The following is a 14,705-nucleotide window of genomic DNA, read 5'->3' as shown; positions in this document are numbered from 1 at the left end:
ATCTTACTAGAGAAAAAAATTCCAACTATTTTCCGTTAAACCACATAAAGCATAGGTTTATGCTACAGCTTGTTTGTTTCCCAAAATATCGATATAATGGATACTTGATTCAACATGTTACCATTGGGTGAAAACGTAGGAGTACACCAGCCCTTTGGAATCATTAGAAGCTAAAGAAATCACAAAAAAGGTACATTTTAAATGTCGGGATAGAATCAGTACAGGTGAGTTTGATTTTCCATTAACACAAACTCTGAGCATGCGAACAAAAACTAACTAGTTGCTTGCTGACAAACATACACGAGGCCCTGTCACAAATTCTCAATGGAAAACGGGTAACATATACTAATGAGTGGGTCGCTCTCATGTCTGTAGTCTTACCACTAATTCTTGGATGTAATATGTCACATGTATGGCTGGTGCGAGGATTGCAAACTAGTACCCATATAACGACCATAGTTAGAAGGAGGTACATTGGCTGGTCCAGAGTATATAGATTGGCCTGGAACTTGGTAATCGTATGTGATTGTACCAGCATGAGGATACCTATCGGGATTTCCTGCGTATGGAGCCCTAACATGCGGAACCTGCCTACCCAAAGCAACAGTTGAGGCGGCAGTAACACCAGATGAATGGAGTGAAAAGTATCTCTCATTAGGTCTTTGCCTCTTTAATTGAGGGCGTTTGCTAAACTCTCCACTTCTCTTTTTGTCCCCCTTTGATTTCTCTAGTTGAAGAACCCTTTTCTTAAGTGTATCAAGTGGGTAGTCAGATTCAAGCTTGTATTCCTCAATACACTTTATTACAGCTCTCAGTGCTGCAAGCTCTTGTGCATTGGCATCATTCTGCAAGTAAATGATGATGCACATATAACAATACAAGCAATGCAGAAGAAAAATCAATGAGGACAATAACTCAATCAGAATCCGAGTCAAGCAACAAAGCATACCTTTGCACTAGCAATATCACGCACATTTCCAGTCTTCACTTGTGAATTTCTCCTTCTATTCTTGAGGTATCCCTTCAGAAGGGGCACAGGGGGGAAGCTTTCTTGAAGCTGGAAGGCATGAATAAAATGTACAGCTGCTATTTGTTTCCCACTGTTGATTAACGTTTCTACAACAACTGCATTAACAATGAAGATTAGAAGATTAGAATAATCAACATCTGATAATCATATTTACTCTTGGCATGAAAAATCCTCTGTTCCGCGTGTCTACTCTATGTCAAACAATCTAGCTATACTGACCCCTAAAGAAAACTGCTTATCTAGCATATATGGATGATATCTGAAAGGGCAATCCTTCATTGCAGACATCACAGGTCAGTTTATTAAAAGAACACCAACCTGGAATTTTTTGAATTAACCCAATAGAGCGGCAGAGCTCGGGAGCCTGCCTAAGCTGAGCAACTGCAAGTACAAGCTTGCAGAGTTCTTCTTCATCAAACTCTGAAGCAATCCTAAAAGTTGAAATAAGCTGCAAGAATGCCTTTGCTTCCAATGAATTTCCATTGGCAGCACCAATATCTGCTCTAGCTAACTTGGGCCTCCACTCATCAGCAATTGCTTTGGCTTGCTGTTTGGTTTCAGGGTTCAGAAAGTGATCTGCACCTGGGTTAGCCCTTGCCAATAAGGTGGCCATGGCTTCCAAAATTATAATGTAGTATTTGCACATGCCCTGTTGGGCAGCACCCGTTTTATCTTTTAGTTGGGAAGTTTCATTGGTGGGACAAAACCCCACCAGTGAATCCAGCACTAATCGTGCAGGGTCAGTTGCATTTGCTAATGCAACAGAAATTTCTTCACGAATAACAGACAATTTTTTTTTATTCTCCACAATATAATTCAGAAGACCTTTTGCATCCATTTGTTCACAAAATTGTGTCAGCTCTGGATGTGGCCTAACCTCAACAGCCACACTTTCATACTTTTCAGCTGACTCATGAGGAAAATCATCCTCTGAGGAATTTGTATCGCCAAGAGAGCTGCTTACCTTGTTATCTTTGTTCTCCCCATCATACACAGACTCCAGAGCTGCATTCCGGTGATTTGCATGAGCCTCTACAATGGAAGCTACAGCAGCATCTTTAAGCTCCTGCAACCGATCTAAGAGGTCTTGCTCTTCTGAAGCAACCGCAGCCTTCCTCTCTTCAAGTAGTGTATCCACTTCTAATTGTTTCGCTTCATACTCCTTCTCCTTAGCTTTGAATTCTTCAAGTTTCTTACCCAATTCTGTCTCAAGGTCATTGAAATGTTGCTTAATTTCAACCCACTGAATCTTGTTCTCAGACTCCCCTTTTAGAGCTTCCAATTCAAGAAATGCCTGAGCAAGCTGCTCTATCATAGACTGTACATTAATTTCCTCGCCCGGCTCCTTGACACCCATATTCATGCAGCCAAGCAAACAGCACTTCAAGAACAGATCAATTTAATGGTCAAAAACTATTACAAACAATAGTAATAGCATGAGAATGACAATAAACAGCAGTTTCTTGAATGGGACAGATTAAAGACCGCATACTCATGTCGCAATCCGAACTAAACATGAATCTGGGGTATTAAAGACCGCTCTTCTTTTCATAATTCTCGACCTAAGGGTACCTACCATCTCCCTCTTCACACCCGCATCGACCGTTAACCTAAACCAATTTAAGTTTTGCATATCAAAATGGCCATAATTTAGTTTATCAGGTGCATTCAGACAATTTGGTAATGTTATGCCTACGTATATGCTTTCCACTTGTTAATGGAATAGGACAAACTTCAGACGGTTCAAAAGAAATAATAATGGTAATTTATTACTTTTAAGGTTTTGAATCGATGTCACAATAATACTAAGGACACAACACAGCGCATTTGCAGTTCCTTGACATTCATAAACGAAAATATCAAATATTTACCTAAAGAAAATATTGAATCCCTTCCTTCTCAAGCAGAACTTTGAAATCTACCTACTATGGAATGAAAATGGAAAAAAGAAATCCAAACGTTCAGTTAAAAATACATAAGAAACAGGGGTGATTTAGGTTATTAGAAATACCGTACGTTTTGATGCGAGAAACTCGTTGTAATGCGAAACGAACAGTATGTTTGAGCGAGCTTTCGTTTAAACCCTAATTAGAAATTTCGCAGCGTCCTGAGTCGAAGCTTGGAAGTTGAAAAATTAAGCACAATTCCGATAAATTAGAGATTCAAAAACTTACTCTGAGGCACTAGGTGGGGAAGAAGAACCAAAAGGACACAGACGGAAAGAAAGAAAAGTAGAAAACAGGGATAGGGTACGGAAATGGGGTTTCAACAGTCGAATATTTTAGTTCGAAGTGTAAAAAATAATTGAATTTCTTAAATACTATTATGTTTTTGTATTTTTTTTACATAAAATAATATATTGGCTACTTAAAGTGGAAAATTGTTTTTAATATATAAAATAAAAATATTAATAATAATTTTTTTCACGTTTTTTCTTTTAGTTCAAACAATTGTTTTGTATTTTTTCTTTCTTATTGTCTGATTTTTTACATTCAACAAAAAAAAAACCTCGAAAATGTAATATTTATTGTCTAACCATTTGATTTTATTTAATTGAATTAGTAAAAACGTGTTTATAATCTAAAATTATATATTTAAGCTAAGCATAGATAGCTTTCAATAGTTGAGAACAGGATATTCCACCGAAACACTTTGTACTTGAACCAACACCTTCAAGCAAGAAGAGACAAATTAGATGAACCAATTTTATTCAACTTTTAACTCCCTCCAATATAGTGTGATTTTGACCAAGTTTCAACCTTGCTAGAAAATTGACATCTAATTGTTGCATTTTCCTAATATTATAATTAAAAATGATATAATTGTTGTGTGTTGTCGAGTTAATTTATTTTTTATTTTCCATCAATAAAAAATCGTGATTGATTTGAATTTTAAAATGATTATCAGAAAATTAAAACTTTTCCATTAATTAATAATTTCATATTTAAATAATACAAAATTATTATTATATATTTTTTAAAGAATAATTGTAATAAAAATAACAAATTAATACTTTTTCGGATAAAGATAAAAATTACTTTGTATGTTTATGATATCATCCGGGGTTCGTAATGGACGTTAATCATACATATAACAATGAAAAAATTATCATTTTTAGTAGAGATGTGAAAACGGGTCACCCGGTCCGGCCCACCATGGATTAGTCATTTAGTGAGTCAATCTAACCGTCTCATTTATTAGTGAGCCAGAAAAATTCGAACCCGACCTGACCCACCACGGGTTGGTGAGTAAACGGGTTGGCTCACTGGCTCACTTAATTACAATTTTTTTAAAATAAAAAAAATTACAAACTTTCTACAATTTAAATCTAAACAAATTTCACTCCCAAATTTCACTTACAGGGTTTAATTAATTTTGAAAATAAGAAACTTAAATAATTTTTTCAAGCAAAAACAAAATAATAAATATTTTTTTATAAAATTAAAATTTAATAAAATAAAATAAGGTATGTGGGTTGGTGGGCCAACTCGGCCCACCACAGGTTCAACCAGCATGAGCCGGGTTTAAATGAGCCAGATTGAAATCTGACCCGCATAAAAAATACAATTTTTTCAAACCCAACCCGACTCAAACCTGTGGTGGGCCGGATTGGCCTGCGGATTATGACCCATTTTGACAGTTCTAATTTTTAGTATCATAGTTAAAAATAATATTTTTCTTTGAGCGGATAAAGAGATGCTATAAAATATTGAAAATATTAATAATAAATAGTTTAAAACTAAAGCACTTCATAATTACCTTTGGATGTTTTTATATTAATAACTTTTATATACATATAGTATTTATATAGAAAAAAAATATCACAATTAAAATGAAATCTTAGTAATTAGAATGAAAAATGGATTAAATATGATGATTTTTTTTAAAAAATATAATGAAAAAATTATTAATTTTAATATTTGACGGTCTCGTCATACTTAAATTATTTGATATTTTATCGTTTGTATCTTACAGTTTTAGATTTTTTTATAATAAATTTTCTTATTCTTCCATTTGTAATGAATATTTTATTTTATTATTTAATCAGATTTTAACTTTCCCATCATAATCAACTTACAATTACTTAAACTGTGAAAAAAAATTAAGAGATTTGTTTCAATGATGAAAATTTTTATCCGTGATTATTTTTCTCAATTTTGCCCATTAAAATGTATAAGTAAAATGATTATAGTATAAAAACATAGGCATAACACGGGTAGGATTCTAATATTCACTCAACAATTTCTTAGTGTCCTTCAATGCTATTTTCTATTTGTTTCGATAAGTTGTTTTCCATTTCATCAGGATCACGGATATACTAAAGGTGTTTCAATCTTAAAGTTATTTTTGGGTTTAATCAGTAATTAATATTATAATTAATGCGTAATAAAAAATTTAACAATTATATCTTGTATTTATAGTTTTTTTCTATGAGTTTTTTATTAGATTTAACTTAATTACGGTATAATTTATTTAAATTACTTATCTGTTTAGATTAACTAAATAATTAGTTGATTCTGATTGCAACCAATCAATCCCCTTCATGCTTGGACGATCACTCATGTTATCTCGATCGGTATGCACTGATTGGTACATATAATACATAGGCCTCGAACCTTGAGCTTGAGTTAAGACCACAAGTGAAAAGAGTTTATTACCACTCGACTCAACCTAGAAAATATGATCATTGGCGATGTATGGTTGTGTCGCCCTATGAACTGTGTCTAAGCTTCATGAACTGTTACATTCATTTGGCTTGTCCTTTAAAATAAGACCGTTGACGATAATCGAGTGTGTTGCCTCGTAAATTGCACTGTTAGATCCAACACCATACGTGAACTTCTTCTGAGTCGTGCTGACAAAAAACAGACCAATTATGTCAACTCCCCACTACACAAATGGTCAGGGGGAGACAATGTTGTGAAGTTCAAAAGAAGGCACCTTGATGTCATTTTCATGCTTTTGGCAACTATTACATCTTTCCACAAATTTATATTACAATCGGCCTTGATCGTCGGCAAAAAGTAGCATGCTCACAGTACTCGTGCCTTCATAGCTCGTTGATTGGTGTGCATACCGCAAACATCGTTGTGTAACTCATCCATCACATACTAAGTTTCTTCTTGGACAAACACTTGAGGAGGGGCATAAAAAATTCTCTGTTATAGAGGTCATCGTTGATCGTAACAAAACGAGTGATCCTCCTAGCATCTGTCGATTTGATTGATTGATCGTCCTCCTGGTTCTTCAATAGGGCATAAATTTTTATTCTCCAATCATTTGGATCAATCATGGAGGTTCTCATACATTTGTTGATCACGAGCTTCGCTAACACTTGTTTTATTACGATTTTTAACTGCCTTTTTTCTTTTCCTTCTACTACATTAGATAACAGGTTTGTTCGAACGTTCTCCATTCAAAGCTTATGCTTAATGGTGGCTTCTTCGAATTCCTTCATCAACTATGTCACTTTGTGATAGTACTGGTAAAACAAGTCATTTTTGACTTGATAGCTTCCTTGTACTTGGCCAACCACTAGTTGTGAGTCAATCATGAATTTCAGTCTTTGTGCTCCCAAATCTGTCAGTTTTGCTGTTAGGATTTTATACTTGGCTTGGTTGTTAGACACCTTAAACTTGAAAACCAGGGAGTGTTCCAAGCATACTCGTTTGACCCTTCCAAAGTTATGTATGCTCCTCCCCCCATTTGTCTAACGACCCGTCCATGTACATGGTCCAACATTGGTTGGTTTGCTCGCTCTCAGAACCCAGCATTTCATATGTGAAGTCAGCGAGGTGTTGGCCTTTAATAAAGCCTCTCAATTCAAACTTAAGATCAAACTCTAACAGCTCCACCACCCATGCAATCATTCTCTTTACCAGATCAAGCGTTTTAAGTATTTTCGCGATGGGATTGTTAGTTCGTACGACAACTTGATGACTTTAAAAATAAGGTCCGAGTCGTCGGGCAATAATTAGCAATGCCAGAATGACTTTCTCGATCAGCTGATATCGGATCTTGATGTCTTATAGTACTTAACTCATGAAGTATATTGGTATCTGCTCGAGGTTTTCCTGCGTGAGTTTTGTGTTAATGGCCTCGTCCGATACTAACAAATACAACTGCACCTTTTCATCGTTTATCATTCGAGACATTATGAGAGAGTTGGTGAGGACTGCTTTGACTTCCTTAAATGTCGCTTCACTTTGTTCGTCTCATCTCATCGTCGTATTCTTCCTCATGTCCTTCAAAATTGGCTTTATCCTTTCAATCAACCAAGGTGAAAATTTGAAAAATGAGGTGAGCATACGAACTACCCTCTAAACTTCCTTGAGATTTTTGGGGCCTCTTATGTTGAGATTTTTCTTTTTCCCCCACACGATTTCTTGTCTGCAACTTTTTTTCTCCTCCAAATGTTTTTGCACACTTCTAATTGCGAAAGTCCCTCATATATTCCACCTGCATGTACTTGGCCTCTCTCCCCCTTAGTTGGTTCATGTAATAAGCAGACTTCATACATAAGTTGTACTGAATGGTTTTGGTCATAATGTTGTAATTAAGTGGTGTATGGCCACAACCAGACTAAGGTTTCAGATTTGCCCAAAGAGACTCCTCTTTCTCTTTCCTAACATTGACTAAAGCGATCGATGTTAGGTTATATGGTCAACTTGTTACGAATTAAGCTTCGAATCTTGCTCGGATGGTCGCAAAACAATTTATTAAGTTGGTTGTCAGCAACGAGAACCAAGTTAGGGCTTTCTCCTTCAGAAGATAAAACCTTGCACCAAATGACACCATTCTTTATGTAAACTGTCATTTGGTTCATAACAATCCAAATGTGTTCATCCAAATCATTATACGATGATATCTTCTAGTTATAAGGGATCTCAATTATACCATTCATTTATATAAATATTTGTTTCTCACTTTGTACTCTAGTGAGGAACATGTTTCTGTTTTTAAATTTCTTTCATTTCCCTTAATTATCATATCAAGCAACTAAAACATTTTCTCACTTTTTATGTAGTTTTTTCTCATTCTTTTCTATCCCTTCTTCTCTAAATAAAAAAATAAAGAAACCATGAGGGTTGTAAATTCTATCACAAGTTAAGAGGTTTAATGAGATCCTTTAGATTATCTCAATAATAAGTTATTTGGACGATTGATTTATAATATAATAATATTAAAACTCTGATCAAATTGTTACCTTAAAAGATTATATTACCAAGTAGCTTTGATTATTTGGTATAATCTTATTTATCACAGCTCCTCGGATAGAATATGAACAAGAGCAAGGAAAAAGAAAAAGAAAAAGAAAAGAACTACTTTTATTTCTTGCACATTAAGCTTCGAAGGTTGCCTCAACTAATTAGTGTTCTTCCAAGGCATTTTGACAACAAAATTGGACAGTAACACATTACACAGTGCTAAAATCTACTCTGCCATCTGCCATAGTTTATAGTTACAGGCAAACAGTAAGGTGCCACTGCCCAATGCATCGACTAGTCATACTAATAACAATGGCGAGAAAATGGACCACACTTCCTATTCTGCATATTTAAAGATTGATCACTTAACTCTCTGAATGAGCAATTTGTCTTTGGTCGCATTATGCTTTGCCAAGGTAAAAAGCAATGGCCCTCCATATAAGGTATAGTAAGAATGCAACATATGCAGCAGTTATTGCACCCACTACAGCGCCAAACAAGGGACCGTTAACTTCGGAGGAAAAGAATTCCATCAAAAGATAGCCATTAATCACTATCACCAGAGCAGCCACAAGCCATGATGTAATCTGCATCCATGTCATAAGTCAATTCAGTACTTAATCAGAACAGACTATGAACATAATTTGGGACAGAAACCAAATAAATGCATTCAAGATCCACAGAAAATCCTCTAAAAGCCAAAAAAACTGAGAAATTTCAATGGAGAAAACGCACAGCATCAATTCACCAGATCCAAAAGAACAATGAAAGGAAAGAAGCAAAATTTTAAAACGTATATTTTGTCTACTATACCTAAAGTTATATTATCAAAATGTATGTCAACCTATCTACCCAGGTAATACAACACAGACAGATATTATCTTCCTACATTAATAAATGCAAATCAGTATCAAATGGGGCATCTGTTTCTCCAAACTGTTACAGACAAAGAATTCAAGTGGGAGTTCTTTCATAGATTTGAAATATTGCACGTTAGAGTTCGATTCTAAAGAATATCCAAAATAACAATACATACACTCCACAGTCATAGACCCAGCAGAATGAAGGAAAGGAAGTGACACCATCCCCTATTTTCCACTATATCCCCCAACACTAGATTAATTTTCTAACACAATCAAATTCCGCAACAAAAATAATTATGCCTGCATTTGCGTATGAAGCAAACCTTGCATGCAAGTGAATGATCGACTATTTCAAATATGTGGGCTTCATGTATAAATAATACTAATGACGTATTAAGTCATTTAATGGCAACTTGAAATAAATGAGGACAAAAAGATAAATAACGCCCTCGAGAAAAGAGGAAGAATCGATGCATACTTTTCTGCAACAAAGTAATATCAATGCTGTCATCTGTGCCGTTTCTAGCAGCAGGAATATTTATTATGTTGCATAACATATTCATATTGAACAAATCATTATTACAATGACAAGTAACAAAAAGGATTAAAAAAAACTCCTTGGTACTTTATTATGTACTTATAGGCCCTGTTCTCTTGAGTGGATTTGAGGGAATGGATTTGAGGGGATTTGAGAGGATTTGAAAATAATTTTTTTTATCGTTTTTAAGAGCGAATTTGGAGGTAAATAAGAGTGAATTTGAAAATAAAATTTGTGAGAATTAGTATAAAATTGTATTGACATGACATATTAAAAAAAATTATTTTTAAATTCACTCTCATTTACCTCCAAATTTGCTCAAAAAAACGATAAAAAAAATTATCTTCAAATCCTCTCAAATCCCCTCAAATCCACTCAAGAGAACAGGGCCATAATGACACGGGATAGTTATTTGCAAGATAAAAACATTCCATTATACGTATGATCATAAAGGAAAAAGATGGAACGGTAGTAGTCCATCACACATTTTCCAATTCTCAAGGCAGGAAAGTAAAATCAAGCCTAATAATTTGTCTGTTCAGAATCAAACTCGAAATTGCAAAGAGATAAGGGCTCCATTGAGTAAGTTCCAAATTGTCTCCAAAACCAAGAAGAAAAGGGATCTATATATCGTGTAATTTCTAAATTATATATATCCTTCCTAGTTAAATTTGAAGTTTGATACCATTGACCAAACAATATAAGCATATACAGACAGCAATCTCATGTAAAATGAATTAAGTTGGCATCATAAAGTCCATTATCACATACATAAACTAATAGTAGCATCACATAAGTGACCAGTGAGATTAAAATGCAGATTGAATGACAATATATATACCTTGAGAACATAGCCAATTCTGAAAGTGCCCATTATCTGCTCCTTTGATACCAGATAAAGCAAGGGAATAAGTGCAAAGGGGATTTGAACTGACTGAAGAACATTGAGCCACTCATTCAGAACATCTAACGATCCCTCGGAGGTGTCAAATAAAAGAGCAACTATCATGGTTGGGATTATTGCACAACTTCGAGTAATCAATGCCCTCATCCACTTCTTTAATCTCAAATTTAGAAAACCTCCCATGATGAATTGTCCAGCATAAGTACCAGTAATAGTGCTACTTTGACCTGCTGCTAATAACCCAATACCCCATATGTATAAAATTGGAAAAAGTCCACCCCCATATGTCTCCTCAAGATACTGTCCTGCATTTGCAAGACCAATGCTGTTTGCAAGTTCAGAACCATAAAAACCCTTGGCGAACACTGTTGTCACAAATATATTTATGATAAAGGAGACAACAAGGGCAAGGGTGGACTCTATAGAGTAATAATTAAGAGCTTCTTGAACCCGGCCTTTCTTGCTGCGGTCAACCTGCCTTGACTGAACGAGAGCAGAGTGCAAGAACACATTGTGCGGCATAATAAGGCACCCCACAACTCCAACAGCCTGTTGTATAGTTCTGGAGCTGAGTTTTGGAATCAAAACGCCTGCAGATATAAAATCAAACCCTCCATGAGATTCAAAACAAAAGGGACCTCACACTTACTTGTAATGACTTGTAATGACTAATGTGTTAAAATTCCTTACCAAGAAGCAGTTCCTTGCCACTGGGCTTTGCTTCACCAAACATCCACGCGAACGAGATTGCCATCACACCAATGAGAACAGCAAAAAGAGCTTCTAGTGTCCTCACACCATAGTTCTCTAGAAAGAGAAAAATAAAACTACAAAAAAGCAACAAAATATACATGTACCCATGTTTAATTTTGGATTACCCTGAAGGCAGACATAGTAAAACATAACAAAAAATGCTATGGGTAGTAGAGAGGTCTAAGCATTTTGGTATAGTTATTTTTGGGAAAATAAACATACCCAGCTAGAATCTATTCATGATAGTGGCCAATACCTTATATTTCCTAATATCTGTAAAATATCTCCTTAACAAAAAAAAAAATACAATGATGACTTCAACTTCACTTTTGAACTTAAATAGCAATCATATGTATAAACCAACCCCAGCGACAGAACAACCCATAATTTATCATGGCTGGGACACGACCTATCAACATCTCTGACAGCTTAATGAAGGAAGGAATTTAGGCAAATATTGCAATAAAAAAATGTGGTAAGTACATAGACATAAATAGTAGTTCTGCAATTTGAAAATTACAGTAACACGCACAGCACAAACAAGTACAACATCGGAGCAATGAAATTACCAATCAAGAGCAGTGATGACGACTCCCGCCCAAAGGGGCACAACCCCACGACTGAGAATCCTGATGGCAATAGCGCTTCCAATAACTTCCTGAATATCAGAGCCAATAAGAGCGAGTTCGGCCATGATCCAAAGCACTATCCGGGCCCACGCAGGGTACTCTTCCCTGCAGAGTTCAGCGAGGTGCTTCCCGGTGGCGACGCCGAGGCGGGCAGAGAGGAGCTGGATCAAGAGGCCCATGGCCGTTGCCCACATCAAAAGCCACAGCAGGGAGTAGCCGGCAATAGCTCCGGCCTGAAGGTCCCCCTCGAGGTTGCCCGGGTCCAGAAACGCTATGCTCATGAGAAAGCCCGGCCCAGTAAAGAGCCATAGCTTCTTCCATGAGAAAGGAGGCACTCTCCCCCAATTGTCCTCGCTATCGGACTCGTCGATTCCCACGACCACGATCTTCTCGGAGGATTCGTAGGCAGTTTCTTGCAGCTCCTCTTCTGCCTGAAAGGAGTCCGGCAACAATGGCTGCTCTTCCGTGTTCCCAGACATGGCGTTGGAATCTTATCAGTGCAGCGAGAAGAGACGTTGACGAATAAAAGCTACCCCCTTTTGGATTATTTTAATGGTAAAGGGTGCTGTGAGTGTCACCATGTCACGTGCCGTCTCAATCTTGTGATGTGTTTACATGAGGTGGAGGACTTCCTTCGTGATCTCGGCCCATGGTGGGAGTGTGTGCAGCACGCATACGGAATATATCTTTGTGTGCGTACCACCATCCTCTACACGTCAGCTTTTCCATAACTGGTTTCCTTCAAAGCACCAAAACATGTTATTTCCTTCCCATTCGCAAATTTTTAAGAAAAATTAAGTGAGATCTTCGATGCACAAATGTTGTGTTGTAGCACAATTTAGATCATGAGACAATTTCTATGAATTTATGTTAAGTACGATTTTAAATTGCTGTTACCGTTCTTCATTCCATCAAAATTTCTACAAAATGAGAACCAAATGGATGATAAAATCATAATAAAGTCACAACATCTTCTAAACGAACCATACTTATAAATTGCACTTACGCAGAAACATACAAGTTTTAATTCTTTTTAATGTAGAAGTTGTTCCTATGATCACGATTTTAAGGGTTTTTTTTTTTTTTTAAGTAGAAGATTTTCCTAAGATACGGATATGTTTACAGGAAAAAGCATGGCGACAGTGAGAGTAACGACAATGGAGGAAGAAGGGAGCAGAAGCTGACAAACGTTGGCGGGCCTCCAGGAGCGTGCAACAGCGATGGTGGTAGAGAACTACTGGATACACGTGCCTTCACACTGGCAGCTACCTACCTATGTTTCTTACTGTACTGCACCTCTACATAAAAAGGTTTCTATATTATATAATTTTTAAGTTATTTTTTTCTTTTTAAATCTTACAATTTAAAAATTAAAAGTAATTTTCATCAAAATTAATTTTTAGAAATTGAAGAAATCAATAAAAAATAATTTTTGAATTAGATAATTTAAAAATTATTTAACTTTTAAATTATAATTTAAAAATTATTTTTTTCTAGTTATATAATTTGAAAGCTTACAAAATAATTATATAATTCAAAAGTTATTTTTTATTTTTAAGTTGTACAACTTAAAAAATAAAAGGGAATTTCTTTTATATAAAAGTAAAACGAAAGGAGAAGAAAAATAAAATTAATTAGAAGAGTTTAAGTGAAAATTAAACAGAAAATGAGATGAATTACCGAGCACTGAAAATGAGTTTATTTTGAAATTTATGGGTTTTGTTTTTCTTAATTTTACTTATGGGAGAAATGATAAATCAAAATGACAATTATAATTACAAAATCATAAAAATGAAAGGAGTAGAAATTAAACTATGAATGTGATGGTAAATTCAATATTAAGTTTAAATTTAAATTTGAAATTCATTGCGTTTTGTTCTTTTTAATTTCACTTTTATGGTAAATGATAAATTAGAATGACAACTTCATGTTTATATTGACCAAACAAGTGTGAATTGTTTAAAATAAACTTACAAGATGTGATTTACTTTGAAAAGTAATCTTCTGGTTTTCGTTGATTTTCAATTAGTTGGTATATTAATGCAGTTGTTCTTGAAAACTACTCAATATTCTGAAATCTGCTCAAATCTAGAACATGTATAATTTGTTATAATATTTTTATTCTTTTTACAAACATGAAATGAAAATATGTTTATCAACATGAAACTCGAAAGGGAACGAGCTGATGTCTCTTTTTTTAATAAGGCGATAGAGTCAATAACAACAATTTTCTCTATTCATAACTCTCTTCAATAATTTGTTCTTGTTAAATCATTTAGTACATGTGTAGGAGCTTCATTTTTTACTTTGACATTGGTTATGTGTAGGAAAGGGAAAAATATATTCCGAAATATTGTTTTCCAGGAAAATATGTTTTTAGAATTATTTTTAAGAGTTGACTTCAGAAATTCTCTTTCACATACCTTTCAGAGGGGAAAAGATATAACACAACCCTTTAATCAAAAATCAACATCAACATCATCAATTATTTTGTTATTAAAGTGGAAAACAAATGAATAAACAGAGCAAGAGCAACAAATTGCGGTGTTGCAAGTTGTTGTGTGTAGATGTGAGAAAGGATTGAGATGAGAAAGAAACATATTAGATAAGTGAGAGATGAATTACGATTAAGTGAGTGTTTATGATTTTTTTAGTTAAGACTAATGTAAAGATGAGAGAGATAATGTTGAAGTGAAAAAGATAAAAGAGAAAGAGTTGAAATGAATGAGAGATTAAATATATATAAATTTTTAAAACTCAGGTGTTACATACCCAAGTAG

At 34.9% G+C, this 14,705-nt stretch overlaps 2 protein-coding genes across 7 annotated transcripts; both read right to left on the bottom strand.

The window, feature by feature from the left end:
- Positions 1 to 123: 123 nt before the first annotated feature.
- Positions 124 to 3,318, bottom strand: LOC148206777 (FRIGIDA-like protein 3). Of its 6 annotated transcripts, none has more exons than XM_088104718.1 (6): positions 3,205 to 3,318; positions 3,047 to 3,114; positions 2,902 to 2,955; positions 1,349 to 2,411; positions 950 to 1,125; positions 124 to 845 (listed from the first exon to the last, which is right to left on the bottom strand). In XM_088104718.1, exons 4-6 carry the CDS (start codon positions 2,391 to 2,393, stop codon positions 405 to 407), a joined length of 1,662 nt encoding a protein of 553 aa, XP_087960844.1. In that variant the 5' UTR covers positions 2,394 to 2,411; positions 2,902 to 2,955; positions 3,047 to 3,114; positions 3,205 to 3,318; the 3' UTR covers positions 124 to 404. The 6 variants fall into 6 exon arrangements, with proteins under 6 accessions (XP_087960844.1, XP_087960848.1, XP_087960846.1 ...); XM_088104722.1 differs by having other exon boundaries at positions 1,349 to 2,375; XM_088104720.1 differs by lacking the exon at positions 2,902 to 2,955 and having other exon boundaries at positions 3,042 to 3,114.
- A 5,020-nt stretch (positions 3,319 to 8,338) lies between these two features.
- LOC124846983 (metal transporter Nramp3.2-like) lies at positions 8,339 to 12,560 on the bottom strand. The gene is made up of 4 exons (XM_047324364.2): positions 11,866 to 12,560; positions 11,234 to 11,370; positions 10,481 to 11,133; positions 8,339 to 8,825 (listed from the first exon to the last, which is right to left on the bottom strand). The coding sequence occupies exons 1-4, from the start codon at positions 12,402 to 12,404 to the stop codon at positions 8,640 to 8,642; spliced, it is 1,515 nt and encodes a 504-aa protein (XP_047180320.2). The 5' UTR covers positions 12,405 to 12,560; the 3' UTR covers positions 8,339 to 8,639.
- Positions 12,561 to 14,705: the final 2,145 nt, after the last annotated feature.

The sequence above is a fragment of the Vigna umbellata genome, chromosome 1 (genome assembly GCF_029865625.1).
Source record: "Vigna umbellata cultivar VRB3 chromosome 1, Vumbellata_1.0, whole genome shotgun sequence".
Lineage (NCBI taxonomy): Eukaryota > Viridiplantae > Streptophyta > Magnoliopsida > Fabales > Fabaceae > Vigna > Vigna umbellata.
This window is presented reverse-complemented; position numbering and strand designations above follow the sequence as displayed.